General features: G+C 35.5%; 1 protein-coding gene across 5 annotated transcripts; it reads left to right on the top strand.

Annotated features, from left to right (window-relative positions):
- The first annotated feature begins 4,608 nt into the window (after window positions 1–4,608).
- On the top strand, window positions 4,609–16,046 carry LOC107820200 (uncharacterized). 5 transcript variants are annotated; one of them, XM_016646432.2, is made up of 6 exons: window positions 4,609–4,845; window positions 5,222–5,292; window positions 8,369–9,297; window positions 9,376–9,544; window positions 9,637–9,792; window positions 15,334–16,046. In XM_016646432.2, exons 2-6 carry the CDS (start codon window positions 5,285–5,287, stop codon window positions 15,737–15,739), a joined length of 1,668 nt encoding a protein of 555 aa, XP_016501918.2. In that variant the 5' UTR covers window positions 4,609–4,845; window positions 5,222–5,284; the 3' UTR covers window positions 15,740–16,046. The 5 variants fall into 5 exon arrangements, with proteins under 5 accessions (XP_016501918.2, XP_075076111.1, XP_016501925.2 ...); XM_075220010.1 differs by having other exon boundaries at window positions 4,609–4,882; XM_016646439.2 differs by lacking the exon at window positions 5,222–5,292.
- The last annotated feature ends 151 nt before the right edge of the window (window positions 16,047–16,197 follow it).

The raw sequence follows: 16,197 nt of genomic DNA, 5'->3' as shown, positions 1-16,197 counted from the left end.
GAAACATACTAAAACTTCCAAAGCATTGCTTCCCAATGAGTGACAGGTGTTTCCAAGTTGTTGTCTTGCTTGGCTAAATGCACTTTTTGATACAACATAGGGCTGCTTATCGGGCGGATTGGGCGGTTAATTACTCTTAACGGTTATCGGCTTTTAAATGCACTAATCCGTTGGCCACCCGATAAGATATCGGGCGGATTGGTATCGGTTTAGCTCTTATCAGGCGGTTATTGGGCGGTTTATCGACCTATCATACATATTCACAAATCGAAATTACACCAGACATACATATCAACATATTCTTACCTATCCTCTGTTTTTGTTGTCCCGTTGTATATCCAGATCCTAGAGCAGTTTCAGCCACACATCCTTCACTTTACCGGGCTCAAGGTCTTTCAAATCTATTCGAGCACAACCAATGAATTCAGCAGCCTGAATCCCTTCATCATCATAAACTCTAATTGTTAAATGTTGAGTGGATATGTCTTCAACTATGAACTCAAAGTGCTCATTCCAGATTGGATTTAAACAGTTATCCTTAACAAAGGAAACAAAATCTGGCGTTATACATTCCTCATCAGGAGATAAATAAATTAAGAAGGACAATAATAGATGGAAGTTCTCTTACAATAACTTTGCTGGTCTTTGTCCTATCGCGTAGTGGACGTATAAACAACTCAACAAAAGGATCAGACTTCTCAATGATGTCTTTATTAGTCAACTCTTTGGCTTCGATGAACTTGACTTATAATATACCAACTAGCTTTAGCTCCAGGTCACTGCAAGTAACATTAGTCCTAGACACTAGACAGACAGAATACTGGAAAGTGGAAACTAAAGTCAAGGTTTTTTTTTTTTTTTTTTATATTTAATATATATAAATCAAAATAAATTTTGAATATATATATATATATTCTTAACGGGTTAACGGATTATCCGTTAAGAAAATTGAATAATCCGCCCCCAAACCGATAAGCCGTTAATAAAAAAATCTCAATCTGTTCTCCGTCCGTTAAGCCGTTAACCCCGTTACCAGTAAGCCATTAAACTTCGGCTCGATTCGGTTTTTGGTTTTGGATCGTTTTTGAACACCCCTAATACAGCAGTTGAAATTGGCACATTCAGCACGTCCCGAGCCATAGCGGAAAGAACAGAAAATTGCTTTCCATTCTCATGCCCCCATCCCAACGGTAAAATTCCTTTGTGCGAGGCTCTTTTTGCTTTTGCAAGTAGAATTGAAGTTCATCAATGTTCTTACTAGTGGTTTGAGTGTTAGAATATGTAAAAAAAAATATTAAAACTATCAAGGCCTTCATCATCATCCACAGTAGTAGAAGTGGTATAATGCATAGTGACATTAATATTGCCTACATTAAGAGCATCATCATCAAATATATTTGCATAATAATTATATAATTGTTGTAAAGAATCATTTAGCTTGTCCATACAAACATATATATCTGGGATTTCAGTTGGTCCAATCTCCATATAAGTATATAAAGCATTGATTAATTGGTGACAATCAGACGTCTTAATAGAAGGACTTAAAATAGCACCAATTAAATAAATCGGATGAATTGGAAAGAAATATTTTTTGAATTTTGCTTGCATTTTTTCAACAACATCCTTATATTTTTCTTTCTTCTTAAATTCAAATAGTAGAAAAGAAATTTCAGCTATATGTACTAAAGCCATAGTAACAGTAGGGTAATATGCTATAGAAAACTCAATAGTAGTTGTATAAAATTTATGTAAAAATTTAACAACATCATTAATGGCTTCCCAAGTAGTAGTTGTTAATATACGGTTTGGATCAGTACAATGCGCATTAGCAACTTCAGTTATTGGGAATCTATATTTGTAGCAACATTTTAAAAATATATATGTATAATTCCATCTAGTAACAATTTCGTCTCGCATGAATCTATGCTTAAGGTTATGCTTGGTACACTTATTCTTAAATTCCCTAATTCTAGATTGTCTATTATTTCCTTGAATAACACCAACTGCCCTTCGCAAATAGTGGTACTTATAAACATAGCAGTATGACTCTGATCTTCATCATATTTAAAAGCTATAATACGTTTTTGCACACAATAATTATCCTTTATCCAATGACATGTAATTGTCAAATAATCATTTCCATTAACAGCATGGGCAATATCAGAAGTTAGAGAATCTCTACAAGGAAGGTGGCTAAACAATAACATATGTATGTTTGATATTGTCCATGAAGTCTAAAGATATCAGATCTACTAGTACTTCTAGGGATACCTTTAAATAAAGGATTATAAATCCTTTGAATATACATAATAATATACGATGAAGAAGCAAAAGAAAAAGGTAGACAACCCAAAGCAATCATTTTTGCTAACTCCTCACGATCCTTCATTTTATCATATTTCATAAGTCCTCCAGTCATAGGGTTTAGAGTTGCTTGATTTCCATCTCCATCAGAGCCCCATTCTATAGGATGCTCAATTCTCATACTTGATTCCAAAAAAAATGAGAGCCAAATACTTGATTGCACTTTAGGTGAAGAATGAGAGAACGATAATTGAGAATATGAGTTTGAGAAATGAGAGATAAGTGAAGAAATGAAGAAGAGTGAGATATATTTGTAGTTTTTCAAAGGGCTAATTAGGTCATTACAAAAAGTGTTAATTTAAAAAAAAATGGGCTATTTGTGCAAAATAGCCGATGGGCAACGACCCCTTGGCCCAGTAGACCTTTGCCAATGGTCAGAAAGTCAGAAACAATTAAAAATAAAAAGTAAAAAATTGAAAGTAGCTATTAAACCGGTCTGGGCCGGTTAACCGGTTTTACAGTGAATCGCGTTGGCCAGTTTTGACCGGTCCGGTTAACCGGTGAAACTAAGGTGATCGGACCAACTCCCCTTACCCCATTAACCTAGCCCACCCGGCCCCTTTTGTACCGGTCCGGGCCGGTTCTGATATCAACCGGTCTGGGCCGGTCCGAAAACGGGTTGACCCAGCTCGTTAGACTTCCTTAGTTAGAGGTTGCACCAAATGGCTGCAATTATGTTATTTGAAGTGGTTTTAGAGGGTGTTTGACTAAGCCTATAAGTTGGTCAAACTAGCTTATAAGCATTTTTCAGCTTATCTACGCGTTTGGTAAAGTTAAAAGTGCTTATAAGCACTTTAAATTTGACCAAGATTTTTACTATTTTATCCTTAAACTATTCTTTTTTTTGGAACAAAACTCTTACATCGATACTCACTGCAATTCTCATTTACTATTTAAGATAATCAAACTCTCTATTCTTTTGCATATTTGTATTTATGTGATTGTGTATTAATCTTTGAACTGTATCTAATAAAAGAGGACATATTAAATTTTTGGTGTATTGCTTTCTAAGTGCTGTGGTGATGAAGACAATGTTTGTTTCTCTTCAAATATTTTGTCCTATTTAGGTTTATTTTTTACTGAAAAACTTTTATCAATTTATTAATTATTATAACTTATGATTATATGCTTATCTTAAAATAAATTATATTTATCATAAAAGTTATCTTATCTAAACACAGTTGTATTTAAAATAAAATGACAAATAGAATATTTTGTATTTGAATCGATATGGAATCTAAAATTTTGAAGAAATTACGCCCTTATAAGCGTAAACATTTCTAAGGTTATTTAAGTCATTTTAACAGAAAAAAGCTTATCAGCATTTTTTTATCAAATACTGCAACAACTTATTATCAATTTCAACACTTGTATCCAAACACGTAACTGCTTATTTATTAAATCAGTTTCAACACTTAAAAGTGTTTTTCAGCACCTAATGCTTATCAACTACTTCAAATTAGCTAATCCAAACGGTCTCTTAATCTTATCAGCAATATAAGTGTCAATGGCGGACCCAGAATTTTATACAAGCGGGTTCAATTAAATGTGGCGGTGGCTATTCATATAACTTATAAATAGTATCGGGTGAGACAAGTAGGGTTTGAACACTTTTTTTTGTTCTTAAATAATTTAAACAAATATACTTTTATGTTTTATCAAAATTTAAGAAAGAAATAAACAAATTCACTTTGTAGATAGGTTAATTTTTGAAGTAGGTAAAACTGTAAAATAATGTGTATTGATTTCAGGAAAAAAAAATAAAGTGAAATAGAAAACAGACAAAAGTAAGAATAATAAATACAGAAGGGATAATCTGTCTTGTGCACACATAACTCCGGCCCACTAGAGATTACAGGGTCAGTTGACACCATATGGGTCCGCCCCTGCTAAGCGTTCTGCTCTTTCTACTCGAGACCAAGGGGCGTGAACTTGTTGATCATGTCTCTTTGTGGAAAGTTGTATACCAATTATTTTTTGTGTTAATATAATTTGTTGGAAAAAAAAAAGGAGTAGTAAAAAGGAAGAAGTCAAAAACAAAAACCTCTGACTTTGATGTGGTGGAATCAATATGACCCACGTGTCATTATTCGGAGGGGACATCACTGACACCCATTAAGGTAAAAATAGTAGGATTCTCCTCATAAATCACAAAGCCAATTTCTCAATGGTCTATTTCCTGATTAAGATTAACCCCCCCCCCCCCCCCTCTCTCTTAAAAAAGTTTGTTAAACAAATCCAACGGCTGACTTCACTCTCCCACTCCAATCCAAAGGTTGAACAATTACTCCTCCTTCAACATTACAGTTAATGACCTTTTCTCAATTTGTTCAGCTTCTTAATTACTTATACTTTTTGTATACTGGTAGTATTTATTTCTGAGAGCTATATAGTACTTGGTCCAAGTCAATGACCAGCTTCTTGATATAGACCCCAACTTCCCAGGAGAATATAGGGGCAAAATAAAGCAGGAAAAAGGTACAAATTAGCTTTGTGAATTTGGGTTCTTGAATTTGTAAGAGTTTGTTCAATTTGACTTTCAATTCTTTAGTTTTTTGTTTTTTGTGCTACTGTTTCTGGGTTTTTATCTTTTTCTTGAGTGTTGTAGAATTTAGTTACATTTTAGGGATTTTACTGATTAAAGACTTGTTCTTTATTAAGTTTATGTAGCTGTCTGCCCTTAGATTTTCCTGTGCTTTGGTGCTAAATTTTCTCCTTTCTGTTTGATTTTTGTTCCCTTTTAATGGCTGGTGGACTGGATGATGTTGAGCATAAGGTTCTTTTAGGAAAAAGCCCATTTTTTTTAAATAAACATGTGTAGTCATTGCTAAATAGGATTGTTGTTGAATGACAGTGGTATATGAGCCATCGAGCACTTTGATTAGTCCACCTGGTGCCTGCTACCTCACACCGGCACATGTACTGGTAACTCTGCTCACCAATGCTTAAATATGAATTCTGGCAATTGTCCCAAGATTTGCTTTGGAACTCATGTTGCTTCACATGATCATGAAAATTGATTGGTTTGCTTAGGTTATGGTTCAATATGAGAGGCTTCCTAGATTTCTAAGTCCCTTTTCTGGTCATTTCCAAAAGAAACAGCCTAGAGTTTAGTTAACTCTTTAATGACACCAATTCCATTTCTGACATGTCATAGAATAGCAGAATTTTTCATGGTTATAGCTTCTGAAATTGGCGTTCCGTGTCTATTATCATCTAGAGGTTTCTTGTCCATTTGCCTTGTGCCCTTTTCTGGTTGGAAAAGTTGTACCAGCAGCTTCTCTCATCTCCATGCAGTATATTATAGCATCATTATTTCACGATACATGCGCTCTTCTAATTGTATCCTCATAGAATTGTATAACCCCTGCTTCTCTCCCTGTCTATCTTTTTGTGAATTATTGATTCCCAAATATCTGCTTCCTGTTAGGAATGATGAGGGCATAGTTCAGCTCTTGATATTCATTGATCTAGAATTAAGATGGACCATTGTTTTGGTTTGTGTACAGCGACGGGGAAATATTCAAGTAATAACATACATCTACAAATTTCAGCACTATCACCTAGAAGAAGTTGTAACAACAACAACAACATACCGAGTGTAATCCCACATTGTGGGGTCTGGGGAGTGAGGAGGGTAAAGTGTACGCAGACCTTACCCCTACCATGTGGAGGTAGAGATGCTGTTTACGAAAGACCCTCGGCTCAGAACGTGAAAGAAGTTGTAAACTATTACAAATTGTTCCTTCCACACATAAAATCTAGCTACAATCTAATATAAAGATTGCTTCAGACTTATGAAAAGAGAGCGAGAAAGAAACTACATATTTTGCATGACATGTTATCTATTTTTCCAGCTTAGTTTCAGTATTCTATTTAATGTTCCTCCCTTTCCTAGGTGAAGAAGTGTGTAGAGGTCAAAAAAGAAAGGAAATTTAAGATATGGTTTGCGATATTGTGGTTGTAATGGTTAAAATAAATACAAGTATTAATTACGAATCATATAAATATCATCCTCCTTGTCACAATGGTTGAGAAATTTGTTACTTTCTGTGCCTCAAAATTAGAGGTCTTGATTAGCTATTAGGCGTTTTAAAGATAAAAATGTGTGATGTTGACTAGTTTATTGAGTTATAGTTTGGAACATGGATGATTTTCCAATGAGTGGGTGGAGTAAAATGTTACTTTTGGTTTATTTAGATGTTGCGAAGTGTAAAAGTTTATTGACTAGTTTATTGGTTTATAGTTTGGAACACTGAATTAGTGTAGTCATGTTTATATCTAATACAAATGTTACCAATTTCAAAAAAAAAAGATGTTGCGAAGTGTAAAAGTAAACTCAATTGAGCTCTTGATTGTATATAGTAACTCATAAGATATTCTTGAAGATGGACCTTTAATAAAGAACCACATAGTAAAGAAACTACATAGTACTTTATTGCAAATGGTTGAAAGATCACACTATGTATATCCTCCCTGCTTAGAGATGCCCATTCTTGTTGCCTCCAGGGTTTTGTCTAGTGGCAAGAGCACAACTCGTGATGTGTGGGTTAGGCGCATGTCACAGGTTCGAACCTTACCACATGCAAAAACACGGTATTTAAGTGGAGAAGGGCAAAGGGGCAGGCCTATTATCCATTGAGGTTCGAGTTATGCGCCGTTGGCGCTTGTAGATTTCTCGATTATAAAAAAAAAGTAAAAAAAAAAAGAGATGCCCATCCTTGTTGGTCTTGTGAGAAACAATAGTTATAGCAAAATGCTAATTCCCTTATAAATTGCAAACTGTTTTGGTCTTTTCAAGGCATGCAACCAGTGATTCAAAAGCCTAAATTTATTTATTCATCTTTGCTAGTTATTGAAAATCCTGATTTAATGAATCAAATTATAATCCTTCTTTTTTACTTCTTTACCATTATCAAAAATAATAATAATTATAATAATGATATTGACCGCGATAATTCTATTGACAGTTTAGAACATTTGTCATCAAAACAAGGTTGTAATGAAATGGTGATTTCAATTATATATATCACTATCTTCCCTATCAAAAAGAAATTATTATATATTACTATCTCATCATCTTTATAAAAGATATTACTATCTCATCATGTTAAACCCTTCAAACTATTCCCTTGTCTGTATTTTTAACCCCTCTATCCTAATTTAATCCTTCAGCTAATTAATGGTTTACTGTCCATTTCCACCCGAATTGGTCTTGTGATTTTTTTCCTGTAAAAGTTTGGTGACTGTGACTCTCACGTGGAAGATTCATTGTCATTGCGCATAAGTAAGGTACTTCCTCCAGTAGTGTGAAATTGACAAGAAGAAAAGACCAAATATGAAAATATGTATAGTTTGTAACTTGCAAAATGAAGGCAGCTTTCTCTTCTTTGCTTTTCAGTAGTTTACTTCCTATTTTTCTGTGTTATTAATTTTCTCTTATTTTTGTTCAAATTTTTTTAACAGAATGTGTCATTTTCTTGAGCAACATTTCCCGAGCTTTTTGTTGATCTTACATAGCGAAGGACATGTATGGTAGTCAAACGAAATAAGAAAGTAGTGACTCACGCAATTGACTACCAAGATATCTTGTGTAAACAATTTTTGGATTTTATTTGTCTGAAACAACTTAAACCTGAATATCTAGAATTTCACTCTTAAATTTCAGTCAGTGGTATTGTCAATGGAATGTTCCCTTTCCCATGAACAGCTATTTTCTTCTGTTCTCAGATCATTGGAATTATTTATTCATGTTCAAATAGATCCTGAGGGGTAGTAGCTGTTGTTCAAATAGATCCAATATCAACAATTGATAAGTATTGAAGTGTTAACTCACAGCATCTACTATTCCTGTTTCTTTTTTTTTTTTTTTTTTTTTTTCTTGAAAATGCACAGCATGATAACTAGAATAAGGTTTCATTTGCCCATATATTTGTACTTTCTTATCCTGCCGAAACTGTGTATAATTTGGTTCTCATGATTCAAAGATGGTCTTGCGCAGGATAATGGGTACCCCTAGAGAAGAGGCAACAAACAAAGTTCCCTCCGAGAATTTACAGCCGAAGCCAGACACTGATCCTGACCCTGCAACCAACAACCCAGAGTTAAAAGAGAAAGGGAGCTGTGAATCAATCTCAGCTGATGTTGTTTCTGGTGAATTGCAGAAGAGACTGAGTCCTGCTACTGACGCACAAGCATCAAAAAGTAATCAAGAGGAAACTACACATCCTTCAACATGCCAAGACGTGTCAAATAATGTGTCACAATCTAATCAAGAAGATATTTCTCTTTCTAAAGTACAAGAGTACCAGTCAGAAACTGTGCGGCAGAAACAGGGTCTTAAGAGTGAGGGTGATGCATCTGGATGTAGTCATCTTCTTATTTTACCAAAGGACTCAGATGCAAAGTCATGTGGATCAGAATCTGGTGTAATAGAGAAAGTGGTTTCCCCATTATCTAATAAGGCATCAAATTCTTCAGATCAAATACAAAGTCAGACCATGGAGGTAGTTGTATCACGATCTGATCAACAACTAGTGACTTATCCCGCAAGGCCTGAGAAAACTTTGGATAAGTTGCAACCGAGGCGAAACCCTGATACTAGTGGCCATGGGTTGCCATCTGATCGTGGTAATACTCTCTTCAAGTTACCTGAAAAACCATTAGAAGATGGATATAACTGGCGAAAGTATGGTCAGAAGCTTGTCAGAGGAAATGAGTTTACTCGGAGTTATTATAAGTGCACATACCCTAATTGCCTAGCAAAAAAGCAAGTGGAGAGATCACATGACGGGCATATTACAGATGTCCACTATATTGGGAAGCATGAACATCCGAAAACTCCAAGTGGTCCGCAGACCCCCCCTGGATTGGTGGTCCCTTTGCAAATGAGACAACCAGACATTCCAATGCTCACTGCATCAGAAGAAGGTACTCAAAATTTCTGAGCGAATTATGAGTTTCTTTGATCTAGAATCTTTACTAATTTTATTTTGTGACATTTATTAGCTGAAGGCGAGAAATCTACTGTGCCTGGAGAAACATGTGAACCTAGTAAGCCATCAGAGGCCCCGCTTGCATTGGACATTGTATCACCTGCTATGCAGGTTACGCCTTTGAAGCCACATAAATTAGAAAATGAGGTGGATAAGAATCGTGGTCCAGACTCAAAAAGACAGTATGTTAAATCCCATGCCGTGTTTGTCTTTGGTGTTTTAAGATCTATATACTCTCTTAAAGTTAATAGTTAATGCAATTATTTTGCAACAGAAAAAAAGATATAGCTAAGGATGATACTCCACCTATTAAGTCCCATAGTGAACCACGGCACATTGTTCAGACCGTGAGCGAAGTAGATATAGTCAACGATGGTCACCGCTGGCGCAAATATGGGCAAAAATTTGTAAAAGGCAATCCAAATCCAAGGTACATATAATTATTACTCTTAAACTTATATTTGCAAATCTGGTATGCCAGTGCCCGAGGATTCTTTTTATCATCACTTTTGAATATCAGGTGTTATCTTTCCTCACTATCTTTTTTCATCCTCAGAATATTTTCGCGCAGAGCTGTTACACAGTAATCTCACAAATACATTTAATGTTGAAACTATTAGTAATTTTGAAAACTAGACTATTGGTGGAAAAAGGATCTTTCTTTTTGGTTCACTTCCACTTTTTCTCCTGCAGTTACTGATAATCTGGAAAGATAGATTTACAGTGAAGATTTGTGCATTTGTACGTCTAAATGTAGTCCACCCCTATGACTAAGTAGTTAATGGTTTCTGCAGTCAGTTATTTGTACCATGTTTTTAAAACATCTCTACATAGGTCATAGTGGAGCGAATAGGAGTGCAGGAGTATGTTAGATGCGTCTTATACAGTAGATATAGTCGACATGTTCTAACTCCTTTGTTAGGGTTGATAAGGTGCAATGGTTTGAGCACAAAGCTTCAGAGTTTTTCCCAAGGAGATATGTATCATGAATATCTAATCCTCTTTTTCTTTGTTTTGGTATAAAACTATTGGTTCTTCTTTTCTTTTGGGGATAACAGACTTGTGGTGGGATAGGAAATAGGGGTGCCTCTAGATGTGTCTTGGCTTTGGTCAAACTTAAATGAATGCATCTGATTGATCTTTATGCATGCACACACAAACTAGATACACATGATTATATGTGTCATATTGTTTGCTATCAGCGTCAACAAGGTACACTATATGTCACTCTTCTAACATGGACAACCTTTTAAAGGAAGTTGTTTCAGTGGAGCTCCTTTTCTGTTCTCTTCTTTAAAACATATGTGTAATAAACAATTTTAGTGACGCGTCCATTATCCATTGAGTTTCGAATCATGCGCCGTTTCCCTCTGAGATTTCTCGGTTCCTAATTCGGTTATGGTCAAGTCATTGTCACCCTAATTTACATACTATTAATATATCTGAATGAATGCTGTTAAGATACGTAACGCCACATATTGGTTGTGCAAGTGTTGCAAAAGAGGTCTATAATGATCCTGGGCTACTCCAACTCTTGCCTTAAGGTTTTGGGTTGGATGCGCAGATTCTTTTACATAATATCAATGTCAAACTAGTAAGTACATTCTTTCGCCCATAGTTCCATTCTTAGACCCATTTTCCCTCCTATTATTCGTTGTTTCGACCTACTCTATATATTTGTTAGGACCCAAACCCATGTCACGTATTGTTCGCTTTGGGCCTAAGCTTGCACGGATTTGTCTTTCGGGCTACGGTACCTCAAGCCCCAAAAGTACGCGTACTATGTGAACTTGTGTCATGCTTATAAAGCTCTTCACTTTCCTTTCCCATTCCGATGTGGGATTCACCTAAGATGATATGTGCATCCCTTCTTTAGAAGCTTGCCAGCCTAGAAGCCTACCGGTCCTGCTTGACCCGCCCTCCGTCATGGGCATCACAATTCACCCCCCTCCCTCCCCCAGCGAGGACACTGAGGTTTGCCCCACCATCGTACTGAGGGAGATTCGGCTCTGAAATCATATTTGTCACAACCCAAGCCCATGGCATGTATTGTCCGCTTTAAACCTAGGTCCACACAAGTTTGTCTTTCGGGCTACGCCACATTGAGCCTCAAAAGCGCGCGTACCATGTGAACTTGTGTCATGCCTTATAAAGCCCTTCACTTTCCTCTCCCATTCTGATGTGGTATTCGCCTAAGGTGACATGTGCACCCCTTTTTCAGAAGCTTGCCAGTCTTGCTTGACCCGCCTTCCGACATAGGCATCACATTATCGCTTTGGGACTTCCTATCAAGCTACACTAGACAGCTCTCTCAATTCAGCTCATTGAACCCCTTACTGTTTGAACACTTTGTGTGTGATGAAATGGTGGAGTGCTGCTGAAGTGCTATATGATAGGAGGATACCTACCAAAGTGTACGGCTAGTTCAATAAGACACTTGTAAGACCGACAATATTAAATAAGAGCGAATATTTGGTCTTTGAGACCCACACTTCCATTTCAATTTCCCGTAAGTTTTAGCTTGTTTTGATGGCTTCTATTCCTTCTCGAGTGCACCAAAATTACCAAGGTGATCTGAATACATTATTGTTAATCAGTTAAATGAAAAATGACCGTCCCATAATTAAAAATTAATAAAAGTGTATCTTTTTTATCTTAGGAGTCAGGGATATGGTAAAGGAGTATGGGTACGGGTATTAAGTTATAATAACATCAACATACCCAGTTTAATCCCACAAGTGGGGTCTGGGAAGTGTGCGGTGTACGCAGACATTAACCGTACCTTGTGGGAGGTAAAGATGTTGTTTCCGTTAGGCCTCGGCTCAGGAAAAGAGTTTTCAAAATCGGTTTGAAAAAAAAAACTAGTAAAAAGATATGGTGAAAATACTGTAAGAAGGAAAGGAAAAGTACTGCCAGCAAAAATAGTAAAGGCATATCCAAATAAAAGAAACAACAACAGTAAAAGTAGTAAAAATACCTTTCCTGATAAAAAAATACTAGTTTAATCAACTTAAATAATCCTCCTACTTTATCCAAGCATGTGATTCATACTCCTTCCATTTCAATTAATAGCGGCGAAGTTTGGCTAGACACAAAGTTTTAAGAAAGAACAAAACTACGAAAGACTTGTGAAACTTGTGACATTAAATATATCATAATTTTGTGTGCCTATAAAACTTACAACAAATAAATGTATATTATGACATATGTAAGTTTATATTTCGACATTTAATTGAATATATTAAATTAAATTCTTTGTAAACACTTAATATTTTATTCATAAAATTATCTCTTTTATAGCTAGTGTTGTAGTACTTTATGTGAATATGTGTATGATATAAACCCAAAATAAAACCCAATACCCAATCAACATGTACTTCTTGGCCGTAGGTGTAGTCAAAGCACCCAAGTTAGGTTCACCAAATCCGGCCCACACCCACACCCACACCCATGTTGGATTGACACGGGTGCGGCAAAGAATTTGAAGGTTCCAAGCAACATAGAGTTTACTCTAAATTGTGTTCCTTTTGTGTTATGTTGGTGTGTTGGAACTTTCCAATTGCCTCTAGAAGACCTAGATGCTATGGAATCAACCCCTAAAAACCAGGGGCGGACCTACATTGTGGGTTGAGGGGTCACGGGACCCCGTTAGCCTTGGCAAAAATCCTATATATATATATACATATATATGGGACCCCTTAAATATTTTAAGTGTGCCCCCTAAACACAAAGAGACTAACTGGACAAGTGGCTGCATTGGCCATTTAAGTTCTGATTTTGGAAGTGATGCAAGTTCGAATCCCACCTTCAGCCTTTTCTATTCCTTTTCAGCTTTTCCCCCCCTTTCTATGTTTGTTCTGCCTTTTCTACTCCTTTTCAGCTTTTCCCTCCTTTCTATTTAGAGTACAATGTAATTTATATTTAATAGCAAATTGCTTTATTTTTTTACTTTTGTCCTTTTTTTTGAATCAATTATAATTTTGTACTAATATATAATAGTCAACTTAATTAATATTTTAGTTCTTTGAATACAATGTAATTTATATTTAATAGCAAATTGCTTTGTTTTTAACTTTTATCTTCTTCCTTTTTTGAATTCAATTATAGTTTAGTACTAGTACATAATTGTCAACCTAATTAATTTTATTCTTTTTCAAATTCATCCCTTAAAATTGAAATCATCAAATTGCAACTTATCGGTCCATAAATGAAAAAATACATATCATTTTGTGACAACCTTTTTCAACAATCTGACTCGGCAATGACAACTAATAGTTTGAGACTCTTTTTCAGTTCTTTTAGTATTACCTTACTCTTTATCTTGAATTCTTTAATATGTCTTTGATAAATTTACGTTTGAACGCCCTTTTGATCACTGCCCCCTTTTTTTTTATTTATTAAAAACTAGAATTTTAAAGTATGAAACATGCTTAATCAAACACCTTGCCTTCCCATAGCATCCATTTTGCGAAGAAATCTCTCTCTCTCTCTCTCTCTGTATATATATATTTATTTATTTATTCGGTGCTTTCTTTTTCTTTAGAACTTTTTTTGTTAATACTTAAATGATAAGTCATCATAATCATTAAGTTTTCAATGAGTTACATGCCGAATTTTATCGCTAGTGACTAGCATACAGTGGTGCCCCCGTCGTGCTCAAATCCTGGGTTCGCCTCTGCTAAAAACTATCTAAACGTTGCTTGCCGCTGTTAAGATTATATGACTTCTAGGTTTAAAATTGAATTTTAATTCTTCTTGTCTAGTCTGAATTCTTTTGAATCTCATGTTTGAGATCCACCTATACGTTACTATTAAGTTCTAATTTAAGTTGTATTAGTTTATAAAAAATAATTTTTCCACACAATTCTCCTAAGTTGGGTAAGCGATCCTTTCTAATTATATTACCAGATTATTGGATAGGTCCTTGTCAAAAAAATGGAAGCATTATCTATACCGACTCTATAATCTTGGTGAAAGACACTGAAATCTAACCATGCTTCTATAGATGATCACACCTGCGGTGCTTTGGTCGCACCTGCAGTGCTTTGGTTCACACCTGCAATGCTTTGGTTCGCACCTGTGGTGGTTGCCTGGCAGATTCCGTTGTAACTTCTTGACTGAACTTTATAAGAAATGAAAGCAATTATGCATCCAATCAAAATAATGCTACTACCTCTCTCCCAAATTTCATGAGTTATTTTTACTATTTTTAGTACAATTTTTCTGTTATCTTGTCCTAATATAAGCGAAAAGTTTTTCTATGGTCCCTGTACGATCCTCCATTTACCCTGGTAAGACATGTTCTCAACTGGATTCTTCTGAGTCTTCTCAAGTCCAACATGGACTTTAGAAATCAGATGTAACATTACAACAGAAAATTTCCATTTTCATTTTTTTTCAAAAAGAGAGAAGATAGAATACCACCAAACATGCCCAGTATTAAATTGGAATACCAAAATGCAAAAATATACTTTGAATTTAAAACCTCTTAATCAATGTTCTTGATGTCCATGGAAAAATCCAACCGTGCCAAAAGAAACCCTTTTTCTTTTGGGGGTTTTGCATTTTTTTTTTGTGTTTGTGGGAGGGGGGTTGAGATTATGGCAATTAGCACTCAGCAGTTATCAGACATGAGTCTAGTAGTTTCTGTTTTTGTCAAATAAGAACTATGCTTGTTTTCTATAAGCATGGTTATAGTACATGTATGGTCGCTTGAAGGATCATATCTTGTAAACAATTACCATAGTTGCTGAAATTTGACACTCGGCCTATAGAAGTGTATAACGTGCATAATGTATTAATACAATCGTCTATGTTTTCTAATTGCCAAAATTAATTGTCTTTATATTCTGTAGTCCCCATCACGTTGTGTGTCGCTTTGATACCTTGTTTCTTATTTTCCACTTTATGTCAGCTTTTCTCATTCCATTTCCTCTTCTCTCTCTAATGCCAACTTCTCCTTTATTTATAGGAGTTACTACAGATGCTCAATTGCTGGTTGCCCTGTGAAGAAGCATGTGGAGAGGGCATCCCATGATCCAAAAATGGTCATTACAACATATGAAGGGCAGCATGACCATACCATGTCATGGTTTAGGACTTTAAGCCAAATTACAGCGGCGCCTGATCTCAGTTTAACAGGCGTAAGTGGAGAATCCAGATTGGAATCAGGTGAAACCAAACATGTATCTCAATCGGGTGAAACCAAACATATCGGAGAGTCCAAAGTTGAATCAGGTGAAAACAAACATGTCGGAGAGTCCAAATCTGAATCAGGTGAAAACAAACATGTTGGAGAGTCAAGAATTGAATCAGGTGAATCGGGTGAAAACAAACATGTTAATATTGACATGGTTGTTCATATTGGTGCAAATTGAGTATGAACTTTCTGATGCAAAGTGATCAACTTATCCAGATATAGAGTTCCTTAGCTCAGCACCATTCGTCTAATCTTACAAAATTGTTCAATTATTCTCTTCATGGTCATATTTCTATAAGTATACTTTCTAACTCGTTATGGGCGATGCAGGTGTGAGATTTGTATATTCACTGTATAATTTATGTTTCTCATCTAACGAGAAAAGAATGTAGGTTTTATCATAAATAACCAATTATCGACAGTTCATCAGGCTGCTTTAGTTTCTGGCATTTAGTTTTTATAGAAAAATCAGATGCTTAACTGCACTACTGCTGTATCTTTGCTATTTCTTTCTTCTAGTCAACATTTTTCACAATAGTTTTCTAGCAATGTCTTGATTGTAGCATTTGCCATTGCAAGCAGATCGGATCATCCATATAATATACAAAAGAAACTCCAGATATTTGAGATCTTTCT

This window comes from Nicotiana tabacum, chromosome 8 (assembly GCF_000715075.1).
Source record: "Nicotiana tabacum cultivar K326 chromosome 8, ASM71507v2, whole genome shotgun sequence".
In the NCBI taxonomy this organism is placed as follows: domain Eukaryota; kingdom Viridiplantae; phylum Streptophyta; class Magnoliopsida; order Solanales; family Solanaceae; genus Nicotiana; species Nicotiana tabacum.
This window is presented reverse-complemented; position numbering and strand designations above follow the sequence as displayed.